Source organism: Salmo trutta, chromosome 4, assembly GCF_901001165.1.
Source record: "Salmo trutta chromosome 4, fSalTru1.1, whole genome shotgun sequence".
In the NCBI taxonomy this organism is placed as follows: Eukaryota; Metazoa; Chordata; class Actinopteri; order Salmoniformes; family Salmonidae; genus Salmo; species Salmo trutta.
The window spans coordinates 37,324,744-37,345,893 of NC_042960.1; the positions used below are offsets into that span (position 1 = coordinate 37,324,744).

General features: G+C 42.3%; 1 protein-coding gene across 8 annotated transcripts in view; it reads right to left on the minus strand.

Annotated features, from left to right (window-relative positions):
• The window catches only part of LOC115192313 (lysine-specific demethylase 4A-like), a 63,610-nt gene that overhangs the window by 12,263 nt on the left and 30,197 nt on the right, over positions 1 to 21,150 (minus strand). For all 8 annotated transcript variants that reach the window (XM_029750664.1, XM_029750662.1, XM_029750663.1 and 5 more), the window contains 5 exons: positions 20,209 to 20,360; positions 19,194 to 19,606; positions 18,919 to 19,015; positions 18,397 to 18,578; positions 10,284 to 10,509 (listed from right to left, as the gene is read on the minus strand). In XM_029750664.1, the coding sequence (XP_029606524.1) occupies positions 10,284 to 10,509; positions 18,397 to 18,578; positions 18,919 to 19,015; positions 19,194 to 19,606; positions 20,209 to 20,360 (1,070 nt within the window). The remainder of the gene's footprint in view (positions 1 to 10,283; positions 10,510 to 18,396; positions 18,579 to 18,918; positions 19,016 to 19,193; positions 19,607 to 20,208; positions 20,361 to 21,150) is intronic.

Below are 21,150 nucleotides of genomic sequence, written 5' to 3' on the forward strand. Positions count from 1 at the left end.
TACTATTTTCTACACTGTAGAATAATAGTGAAGACATCAAAACTATGAAATAACACATATGGAATCATGTAGTAACCAAAAAAAGTGTTAAACAAATCAAAATATATTTGTTTCATGAGCTGAAATAAAAGCTTGCAGAAATGTTCCATAAGCACAAAAACCTTATCTATGCGTGTGTGCACAAATTTGTTTACATCCCTGTTAGTGAGTATTTCTCAATTGCCAAGATAATCCATCCACCTGACAGGTGTGGCATGTCAATAAGGTGATTAAACAGCATGATCATTACGCAGGTGCACCTTGTGCTGGGGACAATAAAAGGGCACTCTAAAATGTGCAGTTATGTCACACAACACGATGCCACAAATGTCTCAAGTTGAGGGAGCGTGCAATTGGCCTGCTGACTGCAGGAATGTCCACCAGAGCTGTTGCCAGAGCATTGAATGTTCTGAAAAGAAGCTGAAAATGTTCTTCTATGGCCTGCATGCTCACCAGACATGTCACCCATTGAGCACGTTTGGGATGCTCAGGATCGACATGTACGACAGCATGTTCCAGTTCCTGCCAATATCCAGGAACTTCGCACAGCCATTGAAGAGGAGTTGGACAATATTCCACAGGCCTGATCAACTCTATGCAAAGTAGAATTGTGACGCTGCATGAGGCAAACAGTGGTCACACCAGCTACTGACTGGTTTTCTGATCCACACCCCTACCTTTAAGGTATCTGTGACCAACAGATGCATATCGGTTTTCCCAGTCATGTGAAATACATAGATTAGGGCCTAATTTATTTATTTCAATTGACTGGTTTCCTTACATGCACTGTAATTTAGTAACATCTTTGAAATTATTGCATTTATATTTTTGTCAGTATGTGTATTTTCAGTATATAGTGTATACTAAAACACACACAAAAGTATGTGGACATCCATTCAAATTAGTGGATTGGTAAATTCTTTATTTAACTAGGCAAGCCAGTTAACCTCACTAGGGTAGGGGGCACTGTTTTCACCTCCGGATGAAAAGCGTGCCCAAAGTAAACTGCCTGCTACTCAGGCCCAGAAGCAAGGATATGCATATAATTAATAGATTTGGATAGAAAAAAACTCTAAAACTTAAAATAATGTCTGTGAGTTTAACAGAACTGAAATGGCAGGTGAAAATCTGAGGAAAATCCATCCAGGAAGTGCCATTATTTTGAAATGGCTGTTTTTCCAATGAAAGCCTTTCCACAATTTTAAGGGATAGGACCCAGATTCCATTCCCTATGGCTTCCACTAGTTGAACAGTCTTTAGACATTGTTTCAGGCTTTTACTCTGAAAAATGAGGGAGAATGACAACTGAGTGGATAGTGGGATGTCCCCAGAGCTGTTTCCTGCATGCGACCGACAGCGCACCTTTCTTGTTTTTCTTTTACATTGACGACGCTATTGTCCGGTTGAAATATTATCGATTATTTAGGCTAAAAACAACCTGAGGATTGATTATAAACATGTTTGACATGTTTCTACGAACTTTACGGATACTATTTGGAATTTTTGTCTGCCTGTTGTGACCGCATTTGAGCCATTGGATTACTGAACAAAACGTGCCAACAAAATGGAGGTTTTTGGATATAAAGAGGGACTTTATCGAACAAAACAAACATTTATTGTGTAACTGGGAGTCTTGTGAGTGCAACCATACAAAGATCAAAGGTAAGTGATTCATTTTATTGCCATTTCTGACTTTCGTGACTAATCTACTTGGCTGGTAACTGTATGTAATGTTTTGTGTGCTGAGCGCTGTCCTCAGATAATCGCATGGTTTGCTTTCGCCGTAAAGCCTTTTTGAAATCTGACACAGCGGCTGGATTAACAACAAGTTAAGCTTTATTTTGATGTATTACACTTGTGATTTCATGAAAGTTAAATATTTATAGTAATTTGAATTTGGTGCTCTGCAATTCCACCGGATGTTGGCCAGGTGGGACGCTACTGTCCCACACCCCCAGAGAGGTTAAGAACATTTACAATGACGGCCTACCAAAAGGCCTCCTGTGGAGACAGGGGCTGGGATTAAAAATAAATTAAACAAAAATATAGGACAAAACACACATCACGACAAGAGACAACACTACATAAAGAGAGACCTAAGACAACACCGCATGGCAGCAACACAGCATCGCAGCAACACAGCAGCACAAAACATGGTACAAATATTGGGCACAAACAACAGCAATGGGCAAGAAGGTAGAGACAATACATCCCGCAAAGCAGCCACAACTGTCAGTAAGAGTGTCCATGATTGAGTCTTTGAATTAAGACATTGAGATAAAACTGTACAGTTTGAGTGTTTGTTGTAGCTCATTCCAGTCGCTAGATGCAGCGAACTGAAAAGACGAGCGACCCAGAGACGTGTGTGCTTTGGGGACCTTTAACCGAATGTGACTGGCAGAACGGGTGTTGTATGTGGAAAATGAGGGCTGCAGTAGATATCTCAGATAGGGGGGAGTGAGGCCTAAGAGGGTTTTATAAATAAGCATCAACCAGTGGGTCTTGCGACAAGTATACAGAGATGACCCATTTACAGAAGAGTATAGAGTGCAGTTCAGCCACACCCGTTGCTGACAGATGTATAAAATTGAGCACACAGCCATGTAATCTCCATAGACAAACATTAGCAGTAGAATGGCCTTACTGAAGAGCTCAGTGACTTAACGTGCCACCGTCAAAGGATGTCACCTTACCAACAAGTCAGTTCGTCAAATGTCTGCCCTGCTGAACTGTAAGTACCGTTATTGTGAAGTGGAAACATCTATGAGCAACAACGGCTCAGCCGCGAATTGGTAGGCCACACAAGCTCACAGTACGTACCACTGAGTGTCCTCGGTTGCAACACTTAATACCGAGTTCCAAACTGCCTCTGGAAGCAACGTCAGCAAAATAACTGCTCATCGGGAGCTTCATGAAATGGGTTTCTATGGCCAAGCAGCCGCACACAAGCCTAAAGATCACCATGCGCAATGCCAAGCGTCGGGTAGAGTGGTGTAAAGCTCACCGCCATTGGAATCTGGAGCAGTGGAAACACGTTCTCTGGAGTGATGAATCTTGCTTCATAGTGCCATCAGTAAAGTTTGGTAGAGGAGGAATAACGGTCTGGGGCTGCTTTCAAGGTTCAGGCTAGGCCACTTAGTTCCAGTGAAAGGAAAACAAATGCTACAGCATACAATGACATTCTAGATGATTCTGTGCTTCCAACTTTATGGCAACAGTTTCCTGTTTCCACGTGACAATTCCCCCATGCACAAAGTGAGGTCCATACAGAAATGGTTTGTCAAGATCTGTGTGGAAGAGCTTGACTGGCCTGCACAGAGCCCTGACCTCAACCCCATCGAACACCTTTGGGATGAATTGGAACCCCGACTGCAATCCAGCCCTAATGGCCCAACATCAGTGCCCGACCTCACTAAATGTTCTTGTGGCTGGAGCAAGTCCCGGCAGCAATGTTCCAACATCTAGTGGAAAGCCTTCCTAGAAGAAGGGAGGCTGTTATATAAATGGGGGGGGGAACCAACTCCATGTTAACACCCATGATTTTGGAATGAGATATTCAATGAGCAGTTGTCCACATACTTTGTCATGTAGTGTATATAATATATTACACACAGTTTATTAGGTACACTACCCCGTTCACAAAAATGGATCGTTCTTACAGACAGTGAGTCACGTGGCCGTAGCTTGCTAATAAAGCAGGCAGACAGGCATCCAGTTACTGTTCGATTGAAACGTTGGAATGGGCAAAACTAGTGACCTAAGCGACTTTGAGCGTGGTATGATCGTCGGTGCCAGGCGCACAGGATCCAGTATCTCAGAAACGGATGCCCTCCTGGGCTTTTCCCGCACAATAGTGTCTAGGGTTTACCGAGAATGGTACGACAAACAAAAAAAACTGAAAATGTCAGTGAAGACACCTGCCAGTTGGTCAGCACATGCCCGGAGCACACGTCCTGGTTATCCATCTAGCCCCACGGCCTTGTGAATGTCGACCCGTTTAAAGGTCTTACTGCAAGGTAACAGGCGGCCCACAAACAGACATAACAGCACAGTACAACAGTGGAGTGCTGAACGGTATCTCAGAACGCACAACTCGTTGATCCTTGTCAAGGATGGGCTATTGCAGCTAAAAACAAGAAGAGGTGGCTCCAGTGAGCACACAATCACCAACACTGGACAATTGACGAGTGGAAAAACATTGCCTGGAACATGGCAGCAAGTCCAGTTTACTTGAGTGGCATGCGTAGTTCCCAAGCCTAAACCCAAAAGAGCATCTTTGGGATGAGATGGAACGGGCTAAGGGCATAAAATTCACTCACTTTTTGGTCCACCAGCCACTGTGGCATGTAGGTAAGAAAATTTACCAGCCCAAATATTATTTTCTTCAGTAAAATTACAAGAACAAAACACAAAAAAAACTGATGAAAATGCTTTGTAATGTTTCTAAAACAATACATGTATTACTAGTAGAAGTAACTAAAATGGTATATTGTTAAAATTACATTTTTTTGTGACCCGAGTCTTTTTAGAACATCACAGATGAGACAAAAATGTTCATCTGCCCTTTAAAGGGCAGGAGGTTACCGTGGTGGCGTTACTCAAGTCATGTTTGTGCCTGTGAGATTGAGATTGAGTCTGACTAGTAGAAGCGGTCTTCTTGTCCCTAACTGTTGAAACTCAAACATAGAAAAACCACCTAGCTTGTGAACCAAACAACGTAAATAGCCAAGGACAAAATGTCACCTCAGTAGACTTTCATTTCAAGTAAATTAAACCAACTTTTATGCCTGTGTGCAGCGCTTCTAAAAATATATTCCACTAAGCTCTTCAGGTGAGCACAGCCATGCAGTGTTGCAGCGTGAGGTGGAATGGGCTATATACTGTCGTGGCCAAAAGTTTTGAGAATGACACAATTATTAATTTTCACAAAGTCTGCAGCATCAGTGTCTTTAGATATTTTTGTCAGATGTTACTATGGAATACTGAAGTATAATTACAAGCATTTCATAAGTGTCAAAGGCTTTTATTGACAATTACATGAAGTTGATGCAAAGAGTCAATATTTGCAGTGTTGACCCTTCTTTTTCAAGACCTCTGCAATCCGCCCTGGCATGCTGTCAATTAACTTCTGGGCCACATCCTGACTAATGGCAGCCCATTCTTGCATAATCAATGCTTGGAGTTTGTCAGAATTTGTGGGGTTTTGTTTGTCCACCCGCCTCTTGAGGATTGACCACAAGTTCTCAATGGGATTAATGTCTGGGGAGTTTCCTGGCCATGGACCCAAAATATCGATGTTTTGTTCCCCGAGCCACTTAGTTATCACTTTTGCCTTATGGCAAGGTGCTCCATCACGCTGAAAAAGGCAGTGTTCGTCACCAAACGGTTGGGAGAATTTGCTCTCGTGGGATGTGTTGGTACCATTCTTTATTCATGGCTGTGTTCTTAGGCAAAATTGTGAATGAGCCCACTCCCTTGGCTGAGAAGCAACCCCACACATGGTCTCAGGATGCTTTACTGTTGGCATGACACAGGACTGATGGTAGTGCTCACCTTATCTTCTCCGGACAAGCTTTTTTTCCGGATGCCCCAAACAATCGGAAAGGGGATTCATCAGAGAAAATTACTTTACCCCAGTCCTCAGCAGTCCAATCCCTGTACCTTTTGCAGAATATCAGTCTGTCCCTGATGTTTTTCCTGGAGAGAAGTGGCTTCTTTGCTGCCCTTCTTGACACCAGGCCATCTTCCAAAAGTCTTCGCCTCACTGTGCGTGCAGATGCACTCACTTCCTGCCTGCTGCCATTCCTAAGCAAGCTCTATACTGGTGGTGCACCGTCCCGCAGCTGAATCAACTTTAGGAGACGGTCCTGGCGCTTGCTGGACTTTCTTGGGCGCACTGAAGCCTTCTTCACAACAATTGAACCGCTCTCCTTGAAGTTCTTGATGATCCGATAAATGGTTGATTTAGGTGCAATCTTACTGGCAGCAATATCCTTGCCTGTGAAGCCCTTTTTGTGCAAAGCAATGATGACGGCACATGTTTCCTTGCAGGTAACCATGATTGACAGAGGAAGAACAATGGTTCCAAGCACCACCTTCCTTTTGAAGCTTCCAGTCTGTTATTCGAACTCAATCAGCATGACAGAGTGATCTCAAGCCTTGTCCTCGTCAAAACTCACACCTGTGTTAACGAGAGAATCACTGACATGATGTCAGCTGGTCCTTTTGTGGCAGGGCTGAAATGCAGAGGAAATGTTTTGGGGGGATTCAGTTCATTTGCATGGCAAAGAGGGACTTTGCAATTAATTGCAATTCATCTGATCACTCTTCACAACATTCTAGATTATACAGTGAGGGAAAAAAGTATTTGATCCCCTGCTGATTTTGTACGCTTGCCCACTGACAAAGAAATTATCAGTCTATAATTTTAATGGTAGGTTTATTTGAACAGTGAGAGACATAACAAAAACGCATGTCAAAAATGTTATAAATTGATTTGCATTTTAAAGAGGGAAATGGGTATTTGACCCCCTCTCAATGAGAAAGATTTCTGGCTCCCAGGTGTCTTTTATACAGGTAATGAGCTGAGGTTAGGAGCACACTCTTAAAGGGAGTGCTTTGGGGGTGTTTTTCTGCTAAAGGGTCAGGACAACTTCACCGCATCAAAGGGACGATGGACGGGGCCATGTACCGTCAAATCTTGGGTGAGAACCTCCTTCCCAAGCCAGGGCATTGAAAATAGGTCGTGGATGGGTATTACAGCATGACAATGACCTAAAACACACGGCCAAGGCAACAAAGGAGTGGCTCAAGAAGAAGCACATTAAGGTCCTGGAGTGGCCTAGCCAGTCTCCAGACCTTAATCCCATAGAAAATCTGTGGAGGGAGCTGAAGGATCTGCAAAGAGGAGTGGGACAAAATCCTTCCCGAGATGTGTGCAAACCTGGTGGCCAACTACAAGAAACGTCTGACCTCTGTGATTGCCAACAAGGGTTTTGCCACCAAATACTAAGTCATGTTTTGCATTTTAATGAGGGAAATAGGTATTTGACCCTTCTGCAAATCATTTTATAACATTTTTGACATGCGTTTTTCTGGATTTTTTTGTTGTTATTCTGTCTCTCACTGTTCAACTAAACCTACCATTAAAATTATCGACTGATCATTTCTTTGTCCGTGGGCAAACGTACAAAATCAGCAGGGGATCAAATACTTTTTTCCCCTCACTGTATACAAATTGCCATCATACAAACTGAGGCTGCAGACTTTGTGAAAATTAATATTTGTGTCATTCTCAACTTTTGGCCACGACTGTAGAATTCATAGTGCTTTGACTTAATTAGTGTGATTAATTTATCAGCTATGAAATATAGCTATGAAGATCATACTTTACTATTTCTATTCACAAATGCAAGTGAAATGCTCACACTGTGGAGCCCTAATGACTGTCTACTCGGCTTGTTATCACAAGGTCACTTCACAGACTCATCTGTAAATATTACAACATACCAACATAAAAACTAATTGTATGGAGTTCTTACCTTAATGTTGTTGTCCTGATCTCAACGACAGAGCAGTGGAAAAGATGTGAGGAACCTTTAAGTTCCCTCCCGGTGGCAGCATTCACTTTCAGTCCCCGAGCCAAAACACACAATTCGCTCAATCCTGCCAATGACGCATTGGCATCAGTCGTTACTATGGCAATTCAGTATTGTGCTACACATACCTCTAATAATCGAAGGTTAAAGAGAGAAACATCTCTATTTTTAGGATTTTTATGTTATTTGCACGTTTAGTATTAATTGATCTCTTTGCTTAGCTTTACTTCCTAAAGTGTTCCCATTCCCTTTAATAAGTGCATCGATTACATCGTGTGACCATATGAACATACCCCAACCAAATGGATTAAATGTAACATCCACACTAAACTAAAAGGCCAAAGCTGTCACTTTCAAGGAGCGGGACACTAATCCGGACGCTTACAAGAAATCCAGTTACGACCGGCTATGACCTCCAAACAGGCAAAGCATCAATACAGGACTAAGATTGAATCCTACTACGCCGGCTCTGACACGCAACAGATGTGGTAGGGCTCGCAAACTATTACAGATCACAGAGGGAAACCCAGCCGCGAGCTGCCTAGCGACGCGAGCCTACCAGACTAGCTAAACACGTTGAGGCAGACCACACGGAACCTTGCATGAAAGCACCAGCTGTTCCGGGGCGACTGTGTGATCTTCCTCTCAATAGCCAATGTGAGTAGGGCTTTTAAACAGGTTAACATTCACAAAACCGCAGGGCCAGATGGAATACCAGGACGTTTACTCCGAGCATGGGCTGACCAGCTGGCAAGTGTCTTCACTGACATTTTCAACATATCCCTGACGCGCTCTGTAACACCAACTTGTTTCAAGCAGACCACCATAGTCCCCTTGCCCAATAATGCCAAGGTAACCTGACTAAATTACTATTTCCCCGTAACACACGTCCATAGCCATGAAATGCTTTGAAAGGCTCACATCAATACCATCATCCCAGACACCCTAGACCCACTCCAATTCGCTCCTGCCCCAACAGATACAGAGATGAGGCATTTTCTATTGCACTCCACCCTGCCCTCACTGGACAAAAGGAATACCTATAAGAATGCTGTTCCTTGAGTATAGCTCAGCATTCAACACCATAGCCCCCTCCAAGCTTATCACCAAGCACAGGACCCTGGGACTGAACAACTCTCTCTGCAACTGGATGCTGTACTTCCTGACAGGCCGCCGCCAGGCGCTAAGGATAAGCAACAACACATCTGCCACGCAGACAATCAACGCGGGGGTCCCACAGGGGTGTGTGCTTAGTCCCCTCCTGTACTCCCCGTTCACCTACGACTGCGTGGTCTCACACAATGGTGGTAGTACTTATCACCGACAACGATGATGCAGCCTATAGGGAGGAGTTTAGAGACCTGGCAGTGTGGTGCCAGGACAACAACCTCTCCCTTAAAGTCAGCAAGACAAAAGATGATCGTGGACTAGAGGAAACGGAGGGGTGAGCACGGCCCCGTCCACATCGATGGTACTGTAGTGGAGCAGTTCGAGAGCTTCAAGTTCCTCCGTGTCCACATCACTAAGGAATTAACATGGTCCACACACACCCACACAGTTGTAAAGAGTGCATGACAGGGCTTACTCCCCATCCAGGAGGCTGAAAAGATTCGGCATGGGCCTTCAGTCCCTCAAAGTTCTAAAGCTGCACCATTGAGAACATATTGACTGGCTGCATCATCACTTGGTACGGCAACTGCAAGGCGCTACACAGGGGGGTTGAGTACAACATTGTCAAAGACTCTAGCCACCCAAGCCATAGACTGTTCACTTTATTACCGCACCTCAAGCGGTACCATTACACCAAGTCTGGAACCAACCGGACCATGAAGCTTCTACCCTCAAGCCATGAGACTGGTGAAAAGCTAATCAAATGGCTAGCCATTCTACCTACGTTGATCCTTTTTTGCAATGACTATGCACACACTGGATTCTACCCACACACTCACACACACAAAGCACATCTACACACGCACACAGCTAATGTCTTATCTATCCTGTTGCCTAGTCACTTTAACTACCGACATGTTCATAGCTACCTCGTACCCCTGCAAATCGACTCAGTACTGGTACTCCCTGTGTATAGCCATGTTATTTTTACTCATTGTTATTCACTGTATTTATTCCTCGTGTCACTATTTCAAATTGTTGGAAAAGGACCCGACAGTAAGCATTTCACTCTCAGTCACGAAGTATGTGACAAATAAAATGTGATTTGATTTGACAAGCTTAGGTCCAAAATAAGCTCATAGAAAAGCACTGGGCTAATTTTAGAAACCTCTCGCATTGCCTCTTCCTTTCTGGTGTATATCAAGTCTGTCCAAACAGCTTGCTAGAGAAGAGTATAGCTGTTAACCCTGGTATTACAGTTAAGGGTACAGTACAGCCTATGATCTCTCCAACTATAGCTGTAGGTAAACCTGCTGACCAGAAGCTTTCTGAAGGCTAGTTAATACCCTACGTACACAACGCAGTTGCACACCTCTGCATAGTTTTGCTACGCAACAGCCATTTGCATTGCTACTTGTAGTTCATCCATGCATACGTACATAGGGTATAAACGAGGTTTGAGGGTCTGCAAAAACATAATGAGAGTACGTTATGTTGCGAGTACTGACTGGTGTGTAGTTAGTAAGTAGTACTGACTGGTGTGTATGCGGACACTGCAGTGGGAGCAGCTGATGAGCAGGCTGGTGCCGTCTGGCTCCAGGTGAGGGGTGGTGGGCGCCAGGGCTCCAAGCGCCTGCTCCTCAGCCCCCTCCTCTGGCTCAGTCGTGGTAGTGAAACACATCTCAGCGATCAGAGGCTTAGTCCTCAGTCTGCCTCCAGGCAACACCACTGGAGTGTCCTTACAGTCATCAGCACACTCCGTCTGGAGATTAAAAAAAGAAATCATATTTAGCACCACTTGGGAGAACAATGGAGGATCATTTAAAAAACATTTTTACTGGTTTATTTTTTAATCGCTTTGGTGCAATTCTCAGCTTTTAGTACTAAACTCAAAACATCAAAAAGGCAGTCGTTTCAAAACTAACCACATTTTCAATTGACTAAGTACAACACAAAATCAGTCCCTTTTTCACCAAACTTAATCAGTGTCATCTAGAAATACATATTTTGCGTTACAATACATGTTCATATAAAGTAATTGCCTGTCACAATGCACTGCTCACATTACTTTGATATGATTCTCTTCTGCAAAAATACATTTCACTTACCTAATCCACCTGTTAATTGTTGATGACTTAAATGTTTGGTAAACCTATAGATTTTACATGTAAACTGGTTTGTCTACTACAGATTGGGAACTACATCATGAAAATATACATTGTCTGTAAAGTAGAAACATATAAAGTATGATATACACTACCGGTCAAAAGTTTTAGAACACCTCATTCAAGGGTTTTTCTTTAGTTTTACTATTTTCTACATTGTAGAATAATAGTGAAGACATCAAAACTATGAAAAAACACATATGGAATCATGTAGTAACCAAAAAAAGTGTTAAGCAAATCTAAATATATTTGAGATTATTCAAATAGACACATTTTTCCTTGATGACAGCTTTACACTATTGGAATTGTCTCAACCAGCTTCATGAGGTAGTCACCTGGAATGCATTTCAAATAACAGGTGTGCCTTCATAAAAGTTAATTTGTGGAATTTCTTTCCTTCTTAATGCATTTGAGCCAATCAGATGTTTTGTGACTAGGTAGGGGGGTATACAGAAGATAGCACTATTTGGTAAAAGACCAAGTCCATATTAAATGGCAATAACAGCTCAAATAAGCAAAGAGAAACGACGGTTACTTTAAGGCATGAAGATCAGTCAATACGGAAATTTCAAAAAGTTTCCATAACTTTTTAAAGTTTCTTCAAGTGCAGTCGCAAAAACCATAAAGAGCTATGATGAAACTGGATCTCATGAGGACCGCCACCGGAACGGAAGACCCAGAGTTACCTCTGCTGCAGATTATACGTTCATTAGAGTTACCAGCCTCAGAAATTGCAGCCCAAATAAATGCTTCAGAGTTCAAGTAACAGACACATCTCAACATCAACTGCTCAGAGGAGACTGTGTGAATCAGGCTTTCATGGTCAAATTGCTGCAAAGAAACCACTACTAAAGGACACCAATAAGGAGGAGACTTGCTTGGGCCAAGAAATGTAAAATTTAAGGCATACTTAACCAGCATGGCTAGCACAGCATTCTGCAGCGATACGCCATCCCATCTGGTTTAGGCTTAGTGGGACTATAATTTTTTTTGTTAACAGAACAATGACCAAACACACTTCCAGGCTGTGTAACGGCTATTTGACCAAGAAGGAGAGTGATGGAGTGCTGCATCAGTAGACCTGGCTTCCACAATCCTCTTACCTAAACCAAATTGAAATGGTTTGGGATGAGTTAGACCGCAGAGTGAAAGAAAAGCAGCCAACAAGTGCTCAGCATATGTGGGAATTCCTTCAAGACTGTTGGAAAAGCATTCCAGGTGAAGCTGGTTGAGACTACCAAGAGTGTGCAAAGCTGTCATCAAGGCAAAGGGTGGCTATTTGAAGAATCTCAAAAATATTTGATATTTGAATTTGTTTTAACACTTTTTTGGTTACTACTTGATTGCATATGTGTTATTTCATAGTTTTGATGTCTTCACTATTATTGTACAATGTAGAAAATAGTAAAAATAAAGAAAACCCCTTGAATGAGGTGTTATAAAACTTTTGACCAGTAGTGTATACTCTAATGTACTACAATGATGACTTAAGAGTTTTGTTCACAGTAAGTTTAAAAAAAAAAAACAGATACAGTACATCCCTGATCTTGTCTATGTAACAAATCAAAGTTAATTGGTCAGGTACACGTTAAAGCAGGTGCAGTGAAATGCTTGTGTTCCTACCTCCTACAGTGCAGTAATATAATATAGTGGAGTATTTGCATATGATCTCAGTGATCATTGTCCCATAGTATGTATTAGAGACACGAAACAGCAAAATACAAATCCTTGTTTATTTAAGATAACTTTTCTAAATGTTTCTGCCTAAGGGTTTTTACATGACATATTCTACTCTGTCTCCTGTATTCCTGACCAAGAGTTGGCTTTAGAAAATTCCTCCTCCATATTTGTTCTCCTGGCAGATAAACACGCCCCTATTAAACAATTAAGAGTCAAAGATACAGTGCATTCATTAAGTATTCAGACCCCTCGACTTTCCCACGTTGTTACTTTACAGCTTTATTCTGAAATTGATTAAATTGTTGTTCCTCAATCTACACACAATACCCCATAATGACAAAGCAAAAACAGGTTAAGAAATGTTTTCTAATGTATAAAAACAAACTCCCGAAATCATATTTAAATATGTATTCAGACACTTTACTCAGTACTTTGTTCAAGGACCTTTGGCAGACATTACAGCCTCGAATCTCTACTGCATCTCTGTAGTTATAAATGACGTGGCTAACTGTATGGATAAAAGGCAGCATTGTGCTGCCCTCTTCATTGACCTGCCAAAGTCTTCCGATACTGTTGATCCCTCACTGCTAATTGAGAGGCTTTCCTCAATTGGCCTAGACCAGACTACATGTAACTGGTTTAGAAACTACATGACAGATTTATTTTATTCAACTAGACAAGTCAGTTAAGAACAAATTCTTATTTACAATGATGGCCTACCCCAGCCAAACCCACATGACGCTGGACCAATTGCGCCACTCAGGAGATATACATTCAGTTCTATCTGCTGATGGTGTTGAATCCGGTTTGCTGGACATTACGAAAGGTGTCCCGCAGGTGTCGATTTTGGGTCGTGTATTTAGATTGTTTACATTAACAATATTGACTTGTCTGTAAAAAAATTATAATCTACTGATGAGACTGTTGTGTATGCTATTACCCCCACGGTTGACCAGGCTCTATCTGAACTACAGTCTACTTTCAATGTACTACATAACTTAATTCACCTGAAATTAGCACTGAATGCAGGTAAAACTAAGTATATGTTGTTCTCTAGAGCGCATAAAAAGTCTGATTTAAGCCTAATTTGTATGGTGTCCATATTGATCGTGTCAGTGCTTACAAATACCTGGTATCTGGATAGATGAATAGCTGTCTTTTAAAAAGCATATTGATGAGTTCAAATCAAACTTTATTTGTCATATGCGCCGGATAGAATATGTGTAGATCTTAGTGAAATGCTTACTTAAAAGCCCTTAACCAACAGTGCAGTTCAAGAAAGAGTTAAGAAAATATTTACCCCCCCAAAATGTAAAGTAACACAATAAAAGTACAATATCGAGGCCATATACAGGGGGTACCGATACCGAGTCAATATGCGGGGGTACAGGTTAGTCGAGGTAATTTGCACGGTAGCAGCAGTGTAAAAAAAATCAATGGGGGGGGGTGTCAATGTAAATAATCCTGTGGCCATTTGGTTATTTGTTCAGCAGTCTTATGGCATGGGGGTAGAAGCTGTTAAGGAGTCTTTTGGTCCTAGTCTTGGCGCTCCTGTACCACTTACCGAACGGTGGCAAAGAAAACACAAGTCTATGACTTGGGTGACTGGAGTCTGACAATTTTTTGTGCTTTCCTCTTACTCCGCCTAGTATATAGGTCCTGGATGTCAGGTAGCTTGGCCCCAGTGATGTACTAGGCCGTACGCACTGACCTCTGTAGCACCTTATGGTCAGATGCCATACCAGGCGGTGATGCAACCGGTCAGGATGCTCTCGATGGTGCAGCTGTAGAACTTTGAAGATCTGGGGACCCATGCCAAATCTTTTCAGGCTCCTGAGGGGGAAAAAGGTCTTCACAACTGTCTTGGTGTATTTGAACCATGATAGTTTGTTGGCAATGTGGACAGCAAGAAACTTGAAACTCTCGACCCGCTCCACTACAGTCGCGTTAATGTTAATTGGGGCATGTTGGGCCTGGCTTTTACTGTAGTAGACGATCAGCTCCTTTGTCTTGCTCACATCAAGGAAGAGGTTTTTGTCCTGGCACCACAATGCCAGGTCTCTGACCTCCTCCTTATAGGCGGTCTCTTCGTTGTCGGTGATCAGGCCTACCACTGTTGTATCATCAGCAAACTTAATGGTGTTGGGAGTCGTGTTTGGCCTTGCAGTCGTGGGTGAACAGGGAGTACAGAAGGAGACAAAGCACACACCCCTGAGGGGCACCAGTGCTGAGGATCAGCATAGGAGAAGTGTTGTTGGCTACCCTTACCACCTAGGGGCAGCCCGTCAGGAAGTCCAGGATCCAGTTGCAGAGGGAGGTGTTTATTCCCAGGGTCCTTAGCTTAGTGATGAACTTTGTGGGCACTATGGTGTTGAACGCTGAGATGTAGTCAATGAACAGCATTCTCACATATGTGTTCTTTTTGTCCAGGTGGGAAAGGGCAGTGTGGAGTGTGATTGAGATTGCGTCATCTGTGGATCTGTTGGGGCGGTATGCAAATTGGAGTGGGGCTAGGGTATCCGGGAGGATGCTGTTGATGTGAGCCATGACCAGCCTTTCAAAGCGCTTCATGGTGATGGGTTTGGATATCTGAGCTTTAACTACTATTAAATCATTAGTTACAATAGAGACATAAGATGTGCCATAATGAAGCTTGAGGGGGGGGGCAGAGTGCAGGGAAAATGGTCACGTGGCAGTACTGATAAGGGGAGGAACCATTTATAGCCCATATTACTTAGCTTCCTGCCTATCAATAAATATGCAAAGTTCAGCGATAAGGAGGAGACTCCACCCAAAGTGGGGTACGTATACTACCACGGGTGGAACCATGTCTTTGTTGATTCAGCTGTTCGATCCTCTGGGAAGAAAAAACGTAGTTTAAGCTTTCATTGTGTCCGTTGAGTTCTTACTCTGATAATTAGAACCTAATCATTTAGGTAGGTTACCTTCGCTTCCTTGGGCACAGTGACTATGGTGGTCGTTTGAAACATGAAGGTATTACAGACTGGGTCAGGGAGAGATAGAAAATGTCAGTTTAGACACTTGACAGTTGGTCCGCATGCTTTGAGTACACATCCTAGTAATCCGTCTGGCCCCGCGGCTTTGTGAATGTTGATCTGTTTAAAAGGTCTTGCTCACATCGGCTACTGAGAGCGTTATCACACAGTCACCCAGAACAGCTGGTGCTCTCATAAATGCTTCAGTGTTGCTTTCCTCAAAGCGAGCATAAAAGCAATTTAGCTCGTCTGGTAAGTTAGTTAAGAAGCTGAGAATAAAAATGAGCTTCTATAGAAATAGGTCATGCCTCTCGCTAAATAGCAGATTATTCAGTCAAAGTTCCTATCGGTCTTTGACTATGGAGACATCTATATGAATGTAGCTGTCACTTCATTAAAGCCGTTAGATGCAGTTTATCATAGCGCACTGCACATTATTACAGGTGATATTTTGTACTGCATTGTCTTCCAGAAAGTTGGTTGGCCTGTACCTAACATCATTACTAAACTTTAGACATACGAGTTACCACACCCGGTATCAGAGATGGCTAACTCTGGAAATTAATTAGGTCTCTACAGAGTTAGGTAATTCAGCTTTTAGTTTTCTTGCACCTTATTTGTGGAACAATCTTCAACATTTTCTTAAATGTGATGTTCTGGTGCCTCTAGGGCAATTCAGAAAGCTGATTGAGGTCCTTATTACTGATGAATGTGTTTTTTTATGACCGTATTTCTTTTTGCTTGCATTTTGTATTTTCTGTAATTCAGGGCTGTAAAATAGACATTTGTCTAAGTATGACTCCCTGATAAAATAAAAGGTAAAAAAATATATATATATATCAATACAACACGCAAATAATCCAGAAAGTCCAAAGCAAAAAATAAATGCATTCCCTATACAGTAAACATGTATCCAAAATCAGTTACTGGGGTCTTTTTGATGGGGGGGAGGGAGTTCACACTGCATTACTAAAATTGCATTGGCCAATACAGTACTGTAATACCGTAATATATGCCATTTACGTGACAAGAGTCCACACATTTTGGTATGTGACCAATCCTCAACTCCGGTGTTGCTAGACAGGCTTGATGCAAACTAGTGCCTACTAAACATTGTTTCTTGAATTTCTTTGATTACATTGTGAAAGATGTCTCCAATTATCGCACATTTGATGTTCAGTCAATTTTAAATGGGTAGCGCTAGAGTATTGCCTAATGTGAAAAAAGTATTGTCATTTAATGTAGCATCTTACATGTTTTGCTATTGGATTAAGTGGTTTTTAAAATCATTTAGAATATATCAGAAGATATGTTGTGTTTTGGTGATTTGGTGACACATTGACCAAAAATATAAACCACATGTAAAGTCCAATGTTTCATGAGCTGAAATAAAAAAATCCCAGGCATTTTCCATACGCACAAAAAGCTTTTTTTCTCAAATTGTGTGCACAAACTTGTTTAGATCCCTGTTAATGAGCATTTCTCCTTTGCCAACATAAACCTGACAGATGTGGCATATCAAGAAGCTAATTAAACAGCTTGTGCTGGACAATTATTTTTTTTTTTTTAATTGAACCTTTAACTAGGCAAGTCAGTTAAAAACGCCTTGTTCTGGGGCAGAACGACAGATTTTTACCGTGTCAGCTTTGGGATTCGATCTTGCAACCTTTTGGTTACAAGTCAAACGCTCTAACCACTAGGGTACCTGCCGCCCCAACCTGCCGCCCCTGCCACCCCAACAATAAAAGGCCACTTTAAGATGTGCAGTTTTGTCACAGAACACGTCTCAAGATGAGGGAGCGAGCAATTACTTTCTGACTGTAGGAATGTCTACCAGAACTGTTGCCAGAGAAATGTTAATATCTCTACCATAAACTGCCTCCATTGTCGTTTCAGATAATTTGGCAGTACGTCAAACCTGCCTCACAATCACAGATCATGTGTAACTACGCCAGCCCAGGACCTCCACATCCAGCTTCTTCACCTGTGAGATCATCTGAGGGGTGGTGGGGGGCTAAGGAGTACTTCTGTCTGTAATAAAGCCGTTTTCTGGGGAAAAACTCATTCTGATTGGCTGCCCTCCCAGGCCCACCAATGGCTGCACCCCCTGGTAAGTTATGTGAAATCCATAGATTAGGGTCTATTTAATTAGTTTCAGTTGACTGATTTCCTTATATGAACTGCAACTCAGTAAAATCTTTAAAAGTTGTATGTTGCGTTTTATATATTTTTTCAGTATATTTCACAGTAAACATATTTTGGGTCAATGGTTGTGTGGTGAAAGAAGTTTACAGTCAAAATAAATGTGAAATTAAAAGTTCTGAATGTAAGACTGGCTGCATTACAAGCTTTACCATTTGAGTTTTGTGACAAGAGTTTAGAAAATTCACCACATACTATACTTGAAAATAGTACCAAAGCGATTAATAAAAAGGGTATAATTCAAAAAGTAAAGTTTGCATATGCTTTCATCTGTGCATTCGGTATGGCCATGGAGAGAGACACAGCAATACAGCTAAACTCAGACTAGGCATAGAAAACATGAAATACCAAATTCGCTGTTCAAGTGTACTGAGGGGGGTATACTACAATACAACTACTTTTCTCCTAAGGCTAAGCGAAGAAAATAAATCACCTTATAAGAGCCTTACTCTCGTTAGGAATTTACTTTAGGAATCCCTTTGAGACTAATGACTGACAGGGTACACGCTTTAGCTTCCAAAATCCCTTGTTAAAGTGTCTGAGTGCTGAGTGTCTCCTCCTATCCTGCTGGTGAGCACTCTCCTCTACTCTCCTTTCCTTCCTCACCCGCTGGTAGGTCTGGAACAATGAGCATACGGAACAGTATGGGGCCTGGAGGCCCATGCGACGGTTGTATTCCTTCTCTCTCTTCAGGCTGGGGGGTCTGTTCTGCCACAGGTGGACGAAGGGCTTGGCCCACAGCTCTCCCTCCAACCCATCCTCCTCTACTGGGGGCTGCTCTGGCAGCTCTAAAAACAACAAAACAAAGATTGTTTAGCGTTAGCACAAGCCATATCCAAAGCGACACTGACAGTGGTCCATGAAGCAAATCAAATCCACCATGCTATATGCTTTAATCCCCTGAGTTATTGGAACCACAGACAATTCTAAAAACACACAGACAAACTACTACTCATCTCACCGAGTATGCAAACATCGATATGAGTGAATGATACTCTTCTATTCAATGCCAGAACATGCCTGACACTGCTTTTTTGCCTGACACCCTTAGGTCTTATCCAATATTTAGGAAAAGGAAGCCTAACTGGGGCTGAACTATGTGAATGAAAAAGTAATATTTGTATTCACCCTCGTCACTCATGCTGTCCTTCATCAGAGGGTGATGGCGAGGCAGCTTCCCCAGTTTGCTTTGCACACCTTCATCCTCCGCTCCCTCTTCTGCCCCCTGGTGGAATAAAAGGGGTTAACAACAGAATCACTATAGCGCTGTTTCATTGAACATGTACAGTATATATCTGACCTCAGAAAAAACATAAAGCCAATCCTACAGACAGAGGTTAAGTGACGTGATGTTTGGACACTACTCCTCTTCTCCTGCGTCTCTGCCCTTCCACCCCTCTCACCTTGCTGTAGTCCTGTTCCTCTCCTTCACTATCACTACTATCGCTCCTCATCTCCTCCTTGCTCTCTCCCTCGCTGTAGTCTCCCTTGGCGTAGCTGTGGACGTGCAGCACGTCTGCTGGGCTCAGGGTCCTCTGGAAGAGTCGGTGAGCAGGGCTGGGGCTGTTGGCTGGTGCTGGAGGCTTCACATCCTCACTGGGGCCAGCCTTCTCTGAGCTCTGGGAGGAGGGGCCTGGTATTGCTGGTTGGGTTGACTGACTATTAGTCTGTGGCTGAGACTTAATTAGAGTGGATTTAATAGAGTTATTGGCTTTCATCTGAAGTGCTAGCTTTCGGCTGGCGTTTGTGTTTCGGTTGGTCTTTGCGTTGGGTGGTAGCTTTGTTAGCTCATTTGTAACGTCCTCTGGCTTTGGCTCTGAAATAAACAACAAACAACATGAAAAGCTGGAAGCACAAGGCAATGTCTAACTCAGTGGTTCTCAACTGGTTTGCCTTGGGACACAAATAAATAAAAAAATAAAAAAATCAGGTAGTCTGTCGGGACCCAATATTTGCAGCCAAAATACAATCTGGAAAACTATTTGTAATGCTATATTGATAAATACGTTCAACCTTATATTTCAGTCCAAGGACATCTGATGACCGTAAAACACCCTTGGGACTTTCCAATACTTGTTGGCAATACAATGTCACATCGATCTTACTCTGGTAGAGTGAGGAATACCATTCGCAAAGAGCCAATATGAACACACCGGATTTCAGAAAAAGGGCTGTCCCACAGAATTAAATGTTCTAAGCACAGCATGTGCTTTAAATTTGGGCTCATATCATGTAAATATCACAACATACATATTGGATTTGTAGACATGGTTAACTACCATATTCATGATTTAAAATAATTAATGTATTTTGATGCCCACATTGACATTAAGATATATTTTATATATATATTTTTTTTTACTTTTTTGTGTAGAATTCTTGCATAGCGTCCATCGCAGGGTCACCTAATTGAGGTACCTTTGTGTGCCGGGGTATGTCCTCCACTCCACTTATCCAGCTTGACTTTCTTTTGCGCTACCTCTCCTTCTTCCTCAGCCTGCTCAGTGTCTTCATCCTCTGCTGACTCCACAACTGCTTCCCGCTGGCGCTTTTTCCCAACCTTCAGGTTGCTGTGGCACAGGACAGAGAGCAACTGTGAATGTTTTTTTTTATATGTCTCTTTTGAAGCACTAGCTCAAAGTGGTGACCAAAGAATTAATAAATTATCTTATTTGATCATTTAAAAAAAAGGGTCAATCTGCAGTAGAAACAACAAAAAGTGTTGGGGAAATGTAACAAATTCATAGACAGAGCTTTGGATCCAAGGACTGACCATCCATGATATCACAAGTATAGTTTAAAATCAGGAGTTTAACCTTTTCTTGCCCAGGAAACACCCCCAGTGTAATCAACATTTTAAAATGGATTTAGTAGAAAGTTTTTCATTATTTTGACCTCCCCACATTATAATCCAAGATACTGGTAACTAACCCAAGACACACCCCTGGTGTTGTTTCCAGTGGGAGCAAATTAAGCATAGCGGGCAGAACAAGCAAAGACGTGGGAAAAGGGGGCGTTCTAGCATGTATTTGCTGCACATGCAAAGTATGCACAGTAGAAACAAGACACAAAGTGTGCATTAACTAAATTCGACCCTTCTAAACACTGCAATTTTTAGAAAAGGGTCAAGTCCACAAAACTTAGTGCCCTCTGTTCGTAACGGATTCTAGTTTTGGGTACAGAAAACAGTATCGAGATCGACTCTTTCATCAATGAGAAAATTTGCAGAATGTCGGCCAAGTTTCACATCTACCGCCATCTTCACCCATTTCCCGCCACTGGACATCCTCTCATGGTGGTTGGAAGTTCTAAACGGATGCTTCAGATACAGTGCCTTCAGAAAGCATTCAGACCCCTGGA